At 41.4% G+C, this 12294-nt stretch overlaps 1 protein-coding gene across 1 annotated transcript in view; it reads left to right on the forward strand.

Annotated features, from left to right (window-relative positions):
* LOC145417854 (uncharacterized) overlaps window positions 1–12294 on the forward strand; it is a 121919-nt gene that overhangs the window by 92030 nt on the left and 17595 nt on the right. Inside the window, exons 11-14 of the mRNA XM_080286477.1 lie at window positions 118–268; window positions 645–857; window positions 2837–3986; window positions 5644–7240. Of these exons, the coding sequence (XP_080142603.1) occupies window positions 118–268; window positions 645–857; window positions 2837–3986; window positions 5644–7240 (3111 nt within the window). The remainder of the gene's footprint in view (window positions 1–117; window positions 269–644; window positions 858–2836; window positions 3987–5643; window positions 7241–12294) is intronic.

Consider the following 12294-nt stretch of genomic DNA (forward strand, 5'->3'; position numbering starts at 1 on the left):
TGAGGTTCCATTGTTTAAAGAATAGGGTGCTTTTACAACAGTTAATTTTTTACACTTCTTCATGAACGACATTGCTGGACAGTTAGTACCAAAGTAAATTGTATTGTGTGTGTGCAGGATGGTGGTCAGTATAGACTGGACAACTGTAGATGAGCATTACAAACGTCAGCTCAACAACCCACGGCGGCTGCGGCTGGACCCCGATGCTCTGCGCTGGTCACCACTTCTACCTGGTCACACCATCACACACCACCACGACTCAGATCAGGTATGCTAACACACATACCTACTTCTTTGCATCTCTTTTCCCTTCAGCTCACACTGTGTGTGTGTGTGTGTGTGTGTGTGTGTGTGTGTGTGTGTGTGTGTGCATGCGGGCTGGCTCATGATACCTTATAAATTGAAAAGTACAATAACAAGTTTTTGTAATGTTTGGTATCAAGTGTTTTTTTTTTTGGCTTATATGGATCAAATGGCATTGTCTGATTAATTAAAGTAGAATAGAATATCATTGTTAATTTTTCACACAGATACTTCTTTTCACTCGTATATTTGGTTCTAACATAATGTACGCTTTTGTGAAACAGTCACAGAAAACAGATGTATATATTATGTTCTGATTTGTTAAATGCTTAAATTTGCAGGAGGAGGATGAAAAGTCATTTGAAGTAAAAGCTGAAAAGGTAAAGGTTGTAGAAAATAGTAAGATCAAGGACCTGAAGACTAAGGATGAGGAGAAGAACGAGGTAAAAACAACAGCAGCACCTGGTGAAGGTGTCAGAGAGGAGTTGCTGGCAGTCCACAAGACACCAAAACCGCACAAACCCAGGGCCATGCCAGAACCCACCATCACTATTGTAAGCATCTCACTAAAAATTAATAATGTCATTAGTGTATGATCATTGTCATACTCTTAGTATCTTGTATTTATGTCCTTTTCACATACTGTGTAGTGACGGTGGTGAACATGTTAGTTTTGTCTGTTTTTGTCTAGTTTTTTCCATTACTTCATGTACTTTCATGAGCAAAAGTTTTCTGAAAGTTTCAGCTGACTTTTGTGTTTTGCCTTCCTTATGTTTTATTCCCCCCCCCCCATTATTATTATTATTGTTTGTTTGTTTTTTTCCACCATCCATTGCCTCCCTCACGTGACTTCAGAAACGGACTCCTGTGGGAGATGTTGTATGCTGATGATTTGGTGTTGATTGCAGAGAACGAAAGGGAGGTGGAGGAAAGGTTCAGGAAGTGGAGAGATGGTGTGGGGCACAAGGGCTTAAGGGTAAATGCAGATAAAACAAAAATTATGATATCTAGGGTTGGTGGCAGTACTGTCAGAGACGAGGGAGAATGGCCATGTGCAGTTTGCACAAGGGCGTGGGAAGTAATTCCATCTTGTGCGGTGTTTATGATAAATGGGTGCACAAGAGATGTAGTGGTATCAGAGGTAGACTGCGAGATAATGCTGATTTTATGTGTATGGCGTGTCGGGGAGAGCAGGTGGAGATTGTCAGGCGTGAAAGGATTGAACTTGCTGGTGAATCTCTTGAGTGTGTGGAAGAGTTTTGTTATTTGGGAGACATGTTGTGTGCTGGAGGTGGGGCAGGAGCTAGCTCTGTGGCTAGGATGAGAAGTGGTTGGCAGAAATTCAGGGAGCTCCTGCCTCTCCTGACATTGAGAGGACTTTCTCTACGTGCTATGGGGTCTTCGTATGCAGCATGTATTAGGAGTGTAATGCTGTATGGAGTGAGACCTGGGGAGTAAAGGAGGAGGATATTCACAGGCTCAGACCTACAGAAGTGACAATGATTAGGTGGATGTGTAGTGCGTCCCTGCGTGCAGTGTCTGGTGGGGCTGGGTTTACAATGGAAGAGTTGAGAGGTAGGATGGGACTGAAGTTTATTGGTGTTGTGATGAGGAAAGGTAGATTGAGATGGTTTGGCCATGTGGAGAGGATGGGAGATGATAATTGGGTGAGGAAGGTGAGAAGTGTTAATATTGGGGGTGGGGTTATGAGGGGTAGACCGAGAAAGACATGGGGCGAGGTCATTAAGTGTGACCTCAGGGTTAAGGGGCTGAACAGGGAGGCTGGAATAGATCGTTCAGCATGGAGAGCCACCATTAGGTGACCAAGGCTGACGCATGCAAGCATGTTGGAGCCTTTAAAAACAAAACGAAATGAAATGATCACATGGGAATATTCCTTGTACCAACTTTCATTGTTACAGGAAAGTGTCATCAAGCTTTTTATCGTTTTATTGCAATCTGCCCTTACAGTAAGTGTCTCAGGATTAAAAAAAAAAAAAATGGTTTCCTCTTTCAGTATCATATTAGTATGTACAGTATTTGATAGGTTACATAATGTCAGATAAATGGGTACTGGTACTGCTATGTGTTCTCATGTTCAGATATTTGTAATACTGTTGTGTGTTGTTGCAGATATTTTCAAAAAGTTTAGGTGATGGTAATATCATGTATTGTTGTGTATCTAATGATAAGTGGCACTTCATCTTATTTTCTTGCATTCCAGATTAGCCTGAATACCATCAGCAGAAAACTTATTATGTAGTGTTTGGTGCTTTTTTATTTACATATATGCTCAATTACTGCTATATTTTTCTGTGATTATTATATGATTTTTTTTAAATCTTCATTTTCATTCTATTGTATTACTAACTTAAATGGGCATATAGGCCTAATTGATTTTTAACATTGACATAGCATAGATTTTATGAAAAAATATAGAAACACTTATATTGAAGCCTACCATATGGCAATGTCTGTAGTTATCTGTATTTGTCTGATAAGTGCTGTTAGTTACCAGATTTGATTTCTACAGGCTGAAGCAAAGGAGAGAGAGAAGGAGAATATCAATAACAGCCTGAGTGAGAAGCCAAAGCAGACCAGTACCCCAAGCCCCGGGAAACCTGAGGAAAGGGTTACAGGAGCCACAATCCCCAAAGAGGATGCATATGTTTTCAAAGAGGAGGATGAGAACGACTTTGAACCGAACTTCCGTAGTCTAAAGTGTGGGAGGAAGAAATCTCATACCTTGAAAGAGACCCAGTTTTCATCCACAGAAAAACGAAGACAGAAGAAGGCAGCACATAATAGTAGTGAAGATAAGCCATTGGAGGTGAAGCAGAAGGTTTGTGGAGAGGAGCCTCTGATTGAGGAGAGTAGGAGATTAGAAAGAGAAGTCGCTGAAGACGTGCCAGTGGAAGAAAGGAAGCTGGCAGAAGAGAAGAAGAAGACTATAGAAGATAAGAGAAAGATGATAGAGGAGAGGAAGAAGACAGGAGAGGAAAAGAAGAAGAAGTCAGGAGAGGAGAAGAAGAAGAAAAAATCAGAAGAAAAGAAGATGACAGAGGAGAAGAGAGCTGGAGAGAAGAAGACAGGGGAGGAGAAGAAGAAGATGGGGGAGGAGAAGAAGGCAACAATTTTGGAAGAGAAGAAGAAGGCAGTAGAGGAGAGGAGAGCTGTGGAAGAGAAGAAGAAAACCATAGATGAAAAGAAGAGAACAGTAGAGGAGAAGAAGGCTATGGATGAAAAGAAAAAGACAATGGAGGAGAGGGTTGTAGAAGAGAAAAAGAAATCAGTAGAGGAGAAGAAGCACGTAGAAGAAAAGAAAAAGCCTATGGAAGAAAAGAAGAAACATGCTGAGGAGAAGAAGAAAACAGCAGAAGAAAAAAAGAAGACAGTAGAAGAGAAGAAGAAGACAGTGGAAGAGAGGAAGAAGTCAACAGATGAAAAGAAGTTAGTAAATGAAGTGAGAAAAATTACCAAAGATGAGCAGAGGGTTTCATTGGAGGACCCTGCAGAAGAGGAGAAAATATTGGAAGAAGTAGAAAAACTACCTATGGAAGAAAAGCAGAAAACACTAGAGAAGAAAACCCCAACAGATGCCAAGCACAGACAGTCTGAAGGGAAGAAACATGCATCAGAAAAGAATCATACCAAAAAGGAGGAGCAGTTACCAATAGAGAAAGGTAAGTTTCAAGAGAAATATTAGTATTAGATAAATGAGAAGTACAATAAAGTTTAGATAGTTCTCTGTTGGTGATCATAAGCTAGTACAGTATAGATTTGATGTAATTGGTTAATATTGGTGGTAGGTGGGGGCGTTCACCATCCACTCACTTGATGTAATGCTGCTCTTGGTTGACTGCCCTTTTCTCTCTTCCTTCCTTCTTTCTTTTCTTCCTCTTTTATCTTTCTTTCCATCAGTCTTTCCTCTTCCTTCTGTCTATGAGTGACTCTACACTGAGTGACGAGCCAAATGGTTTCCTATTCACCAAGGTACCAATTGCTATGCTGGGTGGTAACCATATGACTAAATTTTGGCGCCTGGTGATTTAGTGGGGAATTAAGGCGCTCCAGTCGGATTGAGCCTGGACAGGTTTATATCCAAAGGGTGGGTGGGGTTAGGCTGTTGCTCACATAATGCTACTTGGGGATTAGTGAGACTGGTCACCCTCATCTTAAATGTCAGGACCAACTTGCCTAGCCCTGGGCTCCTATGCTTCTCATCGGCAACACAGGAGTGGATGATGGATGGATGGATAGTTAATATTTGCTTGCAGGTTATATATATATCGCTCGTCTTACTGTCAGGTGTGCTGATAAACCAAGTAAAAGCACATTGATTGTACAAATATGCTACTTTCCTGTACACCAGGAAACCATTTACTACGCTGGGTGGTAACCATATAACCAAATTTTGGCGCCTGGTGGTTTAGTGGGTAATTGAGGTGCTCCAGTCAGATTGAGCCAGTGAAGGTCTACATCCAAGGGGTGGTTGGGGTTTATTGCTCACATAATGCCACTCAGGGATGAGTGAGGCTGGTCACTCATCTTAAATGTCAGGACCAACTTGCCTAGCCCCGGGCTCCTACACCCCTCATGGGGCAACATCGGATTGGATGATGGATGGATGGATTCTTTGTTGATCCAGTTTGATAAATATTATGAGATGAGGAGGGGGCGGGGGAATTCATAATGTTGATCTTAAATGTCAGGACCAACTGCTTAGCCCCGGGCTCCTACGCTCCTCATGGGGCAATGTAGGATTGGATGATGGCCGGATGGTAAAACATTGGTATGTGCAGGGAGGTGTATTTATTCCAGCCCTGTTATGTCAGATATGTTAGAATATTGAAACAGCTTAGCCTCAGCCACATATGCCCAAAAAGGGGTAAAATGGGATTACAGTACTTTAATATACTGTAGTTTAAGTTTGCATTTTTTGAAATACTGTAGTCTAAATTAACAGTGATTGCAGATGGAGGGTAATGTTTCACTTGTACCCTTTCCAGCTTGCTTTTTCTGACTCTAGAAAAATGGTGTTAAATCACTGGAACAGTACCACACATAAGGACACATACATTTTGATTGTCATGTAGTGTATGCCAGTGCTGAATATCTGTGGCTTTATTTAAAGGTAGGGAAAGGCTTGCATTGAGAACTTTCATTAGATGGCCAGGAAAAAAAAATTTGTGCTTAAGTGGTTGTAGTTAATTTGACTTAAATTGCTTACCAGATTTGGTGTAGTACTCTGGGTAGTGAGACATACATCTTTGTATGTTCTGTTACACATGCACTTATACACAAGCAAAGGCAACTACTTTAAATTAACTTCTTTGACAGAGTGCATAAAGGAAGCTGGGAGTACCAAGAGAAGCAGTATAGAAGGTACCAAGAACTCCCGAAGGTCAGTAATAGCTGCAAGTGAAGTTGCTGAGCTCAAGGTCAGTGAGAATGAAGTCACTGAGTCAAAGCATAGTGTGGCAAAGATCACTGATTCCAAAACCACTGAACTCAAAATCACTGAGGCTAAGGTCACAGAGGTGAAGGCCTCTGAGACCAAGGTCACTGAAGGGGAGCACACGACACCTTCACCAACCAAGAGCCGAAGGGATGCCTCATCAACACGCAGCAGAAGGAGACTTGCAGTTGAGGAAAAGGAAGAGGAAGTAAAGAGAGAGAATGAGGTGAAGAGAGAGAGTTCAACTAGGAGCAGGAGAAAGCTTGACCATTCAGACAATAACAAGGAAAACCAGAGAGAGCATCTGACTCGTAGCAGCAAGAAGAAAATTGAGCATGATGAGAGTGAAGATGAGGGCCGGAGAGAAATTCCTTACAAAAGTAGGAAAATTGAGGTAGAGGTGGAACACAAGGAAACTGAGGAAACTGGACGTAGGGAAGCATCAGCCAGGATACGGAAGAGGATTGAAGCAGAAGAATGTGAGCGAGAAAATCGGCGGAGAGCGGAGGCAGAGGAGGCAGAACGGGAGAGACACAGGAAAGCTGAAGCAGAGGAACGTGAGAGAGAAAGGCGTCGGGAAAACTCTTTGAGAAGGAGAGGAAGGCTAGCAATGGAGGAAGGTGAAGAAGAAGCAAATAAGGAGCCCTCAGTTAGGAGAAGCAGAAGAAGATTAGAGACAGAGGAAGCTGAGGAAGAAGTGAAAAAAGAGTTTATAGCAAAATCCAGCAGGAAGTCAGAAATTGAGGGACATGAGGACACCTTAAACACCAGCAGAGATGGCTCCAGAACAAGGAGTAAAGGAGAGGCTTACGAAGCAGAGGAGCATCCAACAGTGAATCTTAGGGAGTCCTCGCGGACCAGAAGAAGACAGGAGCATGCAGAGGAGGAGCAGAGGAAGGAATCTCGGGAATTACATGCCAACAAGGAGCATGAAAGGCCACACAGGCTCAGGAACAAAACTCACTCAGTCCATTGTAACAGTAGCAGCAATAACAGTTTGAACACCAGCCACAGTAGCAGCAGCAGGGAGGCAAGGAGAAGGAAACACTCAGAAATTGAAGAGGATGAAGAATTAGCACATCATCAAGAATCCAACAACAGGAGCAGAAGTGCAAGAATCAAACACAATGAACTGGAAGAATCTCCTATTATACGAAGTAAAAGATTAAAAAGAAATGAAGATGGAAGCAAGAGTCTGCTGAGAAATGAAGAGACTGAGAAAGTGAGTAAAAAGAAAGATGAGGCTGACAGAGTGAGCAGGAAAGACAAAGAAGTAGAGGATGTGTTAAAAATCAGGAAATCAAAACGTATTGAGGAGCAGCCTGAGTCATTCAACCTGAGACCAAAGAAGGCTCGTCCTAGTCGTCATCTGGAGGGAGCAGCGGCTGGACTGAGGAACAATCTGACTCATACAGCCCCAGTCGAAGTCCAGCCAGTAGAGGAGACCATTCAGGAGCCAGAAAAGGAAGAAGGAGATGGGTAAGTACTGTTCTTCACATATTCTGTTGTTTATATGCATGACTGGAAAAGATTGAACCTAAGGTGCATATTCTTGTCAGTTAAGGGGGCTCTTTAGTACATCTTCCTCTTCAGTAAATTTTTTGTCTGTATTCCGTTAATATAATCACTTATGTTATCGATGCAAATTGTGTCGGTGTTAAAAGCAGTAAGTAACCTGGCAGGAAAAAATTAAGCTGAAGTAGGCAAAATACATCATACTGTAGAGGCAGAGATGCTTGAAAGCTTCCTTAACCAATCAGAATATGACCCAAAGTCTGTGGAATCCAAAACAGATTAGTATTTAAGAAGAGGAAATAATAGTTTCATGATGCGCAGTGCCAAGTAGAGCTTTAGTGAATGTTAGATGCAGTCTTATTCAGTATTTAAGTAGGCGATTTGCTTGCAAGCTAAAGCATTTTTTTTTTTTTTTTTTTTTTTTTTTTTTAAATAAATACTCAACCAAGTGTACTAGTGGTGTGAAAGATATTCCAGTTTTAGATAGATGCTTGCCTATGTAAGCTACACTGCTCCTAGTAGTTAGGTAGTGAAAACAGTCATAGTTGATTTGGTTCATAGGATGGCTAAACCAGATTTACTGTGGGTGCAATAGATTTAGTGTGTCAGAGTTAGTAAATTATTTTGCGAGTAAAAGTTAAGGTTGTTTTCTCTTTTTGTTTTGTAGATGATGCTTTTACTATAGAAATTTTTTTTCATATAGTGAATGGTATCTTGTTAGAGTATCCGCTGAGCAGTTTAGAAGTAAGGTTGGGCCTCGTTTGGTGGAATACTCAATACAGCCTCTTTGGAATGGCCTAGGTTATTGATGGAAGTATTATTATTTTTTATTTACATTTTGAAATGAAAATACAATACTGTGAAAGTCATAAAGTTTTGGTAACTTTGACTTGGCAGTCATACACTGGATGTCAGCAGCAGTACTACAGCAGTCACATGCATGGGATGTGATAAGTTAGATTATTTCTGAGATAACACGGTAAAGGGTGGTGGGTGCTGCGTGAAGGTTATTTAGACATTCTTCAGAATGTCCTGAGTAATAGGAAGTGAGTATCAAATTGTCATACATGTACTTTAAGATGAATCAAAGAACTTGGAGAACAAATATCCAAGAAAGCATATTAGACCATGAGGATTTGCAGCAGACTCAGATTATTTTCAAATACACCGAGAAAGACATGGGACGAGGTCATTAAGTGTGACCTTAGGGTTAAGGGACTGAACAGGGAGGCTGCAATGGATCGTGCAGTGTGGAGAGCCGCCATTAGGTGACCAAGGCCGACACATGCAAGCATGTTGGAGCCTTTAAAAACGAAATGAAACGAAAAACAATGTTATCATGTTAATTCTGTTTTCTGTTAGTGTACCTACAAGTGATCTAGAAGATGGCATAGGAGTCGACCTATACCATCAGATGACATATATTTTATTTGTGTTATCCCTAGATTATTTTACTTAGGTCAGGAGAGAAGCTTTGAACTGAAGGGCTTAGATATAGTCATTATAAACCCCATCACTTTGAGACATCTCCATTAAGCTGAGTAAAATTATATGGTGTGGGACATCATCAGACAGAAGTGGTTATTGAAACAAATAGCACTGGACCCCAGAACCTTGACTGCAAGAGTTGGAGGCCAATATGTATTCAAATCTTATTGAGTATTCATTGTTAACATGAATATGAAATCCCATTTGTGATATGTGTATGCCTGATTGAAAGTAATAAGTTTTTGCTCTATTCCTTTTCAAGGATTTTTGCTTCAGCTTCAGATGACCCAAAGGCATTCTGATTCCATTATATGGTTTTCAGGAACATTTTCATCAGCCTAAAGCTTAATGCTAAAGTAATGTTGATGCATAAGGCAGAGAAAAGCCTAAAAAAATCAGGTAACTTCTTAGACTTTTCTCTTTTTTGCTGATTGGCTTGGATTATTATTTTCAAGGGGTGTCCAGAAAGCAAGGTCTCATGTGTATGTGAAGTGCTTTAGAAAAGAAAAAACTGTGTGTGAATAATTGTGCTTGTGTGGTAAAGCCAGGATTTTGAAGGCTTGGATGATGTGTGGATGATTGTTTGGACCATTTCCTAGCACATCTCTTTGATCAATTTACTCTTATGCTTTCTCACTCTTTGAATCTGGACTCATCCTCATCCTGTTTCTTAGGTGGGAATTAGGGTTGGCATGATGATGTAGTACTATAAAGCAGCAGGCAAAAGCCAATTAATATTGGTATGGGATGGGAAAGATTATCCAATAAAGTAATTGGAATTGTATTGGAATCAGATGAGTCTATCTCTTTATCTATCTATTGCCAGATGTCTCAATCCCGTAAGGGGTGGCCACAAATAAATCGCCTCCTTGTCGCCCTGTCCAATGCACTTTCACTGCCCTGCTCCCAGCTCACACCCTCCTCTCTTATATACCTCTCTGTTCTATCCCTCCAGCTCATCCTTGACCTCCCACTCCCTCTCCCTTCCTCCGCCTCACTTGCATACACTTTCCTCGTTAGTCTCTCTGTCTCCATCCTCTCCACATGGCCAAACCACCTCAGTGTATTTCTCCTAACGCTTTCTCTCATATCCACATCCACACCACAGTGCTCCTTCTCTTTCACAATTGCCAGTCTGTCTCTCCATGTAACGCCACATGCGCCTCTCAGATAACTCATCGGCTGAAGAATGATGAAAAATACTGTAATTGTTTGTTTTACCCAGTGACCCTAGACTCTAGCACTACTCCACCATTTTAGGTGTGAGCTAATGTTTTAACCCGTGGATTGCGAGCCACAGCTCAAGCTGGATAGCATGACGTTGCGAGCCACAGCTCAGGCTGTGCTGGCCATACATCACCGCTAACTGCTCCACCCCTACTCAGACTTATGCAGGGCACTACACAAAGATGGACTTTTTTTTTTTTTTTTTTTTTTTTTTTTTTTTCCCCCCCCTCTAGATGATGCCCTGGATGTTTATCTTTAAGTTTATGATAAACAAAAACAAAAAAATTTTTGTTTTTAAATAATTTTTTCACCACTATCCTACGTAAATTAATGTATAGCCATACACAAAGACGGAGAGAGAGAGATTGTTTTTTTTTTCACCAGATGATGCCCTGGATGTTTATCTTCAAGTTTATAATAAACAAAAACTAAAAAAAAAAAAAAATTTCATTTTTTGCACACCACGGCATGGGATAAAAAAAGGTAATTGAGCAGTCCATGGGTTAATGATGATTATTTTTCAAAGATACAGTCATATCTCACATTCTGTTGACTGTCAGTGGTAAAATGCTTGAACTGACAGTGAGAAAGCTTGGGATCGAGGCATGGTTAATTAGGGTGGTTATGGCTATGTATGTGGGTGCTCGCATCCAGGTAAGGGTGAATGGAGATTTGAGTGATGAATTTTCCGTGATATACATTGTGCATCAGGGGTCAGTCTGTGGCCTCTTATTGTTTACCATGGTACTTGAATCCCTCACGTGACTTCGGGAGTGGACTCCCGTAGATGATTTGGTTTTGATTGCAGAGAATGAAAGGGAAATGGAGGAAAGACTAAGGAAGTGGAGAAATGGTATGGGGCACAAGGGCTTAAAAATAAGTGGAGATAAAAGTGATGGTTAAGAGATGTAGTGGTGTTAGAGGTAGACTGTGAGATAGTGCTGGTTTCATGTATGTGGTGTGTCTTGGAGAGCATGTGGAGATAGTCAGGCATGAAAGGATTGATATTGCTGGTGAGTCTCTTGAGTGTGTGGAAGAGCTTTGTTATTTGGGAGACATGTTATATGCTGGAGGTGGGGCTGGACCTAGCTCTGTGGTTAGAATGAGGAGTAGTTGGAAGAAGTTCAGGGAGCTGTTGTCTCCTGACATTGAGAGGGCTCTCCCTCTGTGCTAAAGGATCTTTGTATGCGGCATGTGTTAGGAATGTATTGCTGTATGGCAGTGAGACCTGGGCAGTAAGGGAAGAGGATATTTACAGATTCAAACTTACGGAAATGACGGTGATTAGGTGGATGTACAGTGCATCCCTGGGTGTGAGGCCTGGAGGGTCTAGGTTTACGATGGAAGAGTTAAGTGGTAGGATGGTACTGGAGTATATTGGTGTTGTGATGAAGAGAGGTAGATTAAGATGGTTTGGGCTTGTGGAGATGATGGGGGATGATAATTGGGTGCAGAAAGTGAGAAGTGTTAATGTTAGGGGTAGGGTTGCGAGATATAGACTGAAAAAGACCTCAGACGAGGTCATTGAGTGTGACCTCAGGGGATAAGGGACTAAATAGAGAAACTCCCAGAGATCAAGTAGCTTGGAGAGTTGCCATTAGGTGACCAAAGCCGATGGATGCAAGTATGTTGGAGCCTTTAAAAAGTGAGAAGTGTTAATGTTAGGGGTAGGGTTGCGAGAGATAGACTGAAAAAGACCTGGGATGAGGTCATTGAGTGTGACCTCAGGGATAAGGGACTGAATAGGGAAGCTCCCAGAGATCGAGTAGCATGGAGAGCCGCCATTAGGTGACCAGAGCCGATGCATGCAAGCAAAACGAAAACGAATGGGTTCCAGTAAGACAGACTACAAACAGCATCAAGGTAACATCATTCTTTCACACAGGATTAGGCAAAACAATGACCAAAATATTAAATAAGAGCCATTTTAATGTTTCTTCTGTCCATATTTGATGTCTTGATATCGACAGTAAATTTCGGTATCGCAAGCAATGCTAATACAGTACCTGTATTGGCGATATATCAGTTAGGCAAATCGTATGGGTAACAGCACTATGATGAATATCGATGAGTACATGGGGAGGAAGGCTTAGATTGGGAGGAGGGAGCAGTGAGGAGTTGTAATAGGTTTGTAGGCATTTATTATTTCCTCGCTTGATGAGCTATGGAATTAAGCATATGGCTGTGAGTTGGTTATTACATACAAAATACTTTATCAGAGTACAGTAAGCCTCCTTGTGCTGTAGGGTTGTTGTCAGGCTTTGTTTAGGTGAAGATGAGGGTAGAAGACTGTTGGTTTCATA

Source organism: Coenobita brevimanus, chromosome 14, assembly GCF_032717465.1.
Source record: "Coenobita brevimanus isolate Jiangsu-jjx chromosome 14, ASM3271746v2, whole genome shotgun sequence".
NCBI classification, from domain to species: domain Eukaryota; kingdom Metazoa; phylum Arthropoda; class Malacostraca; order Decapoda; family Coenobitidae; genus Coenobita; species Coenobita brevimanus.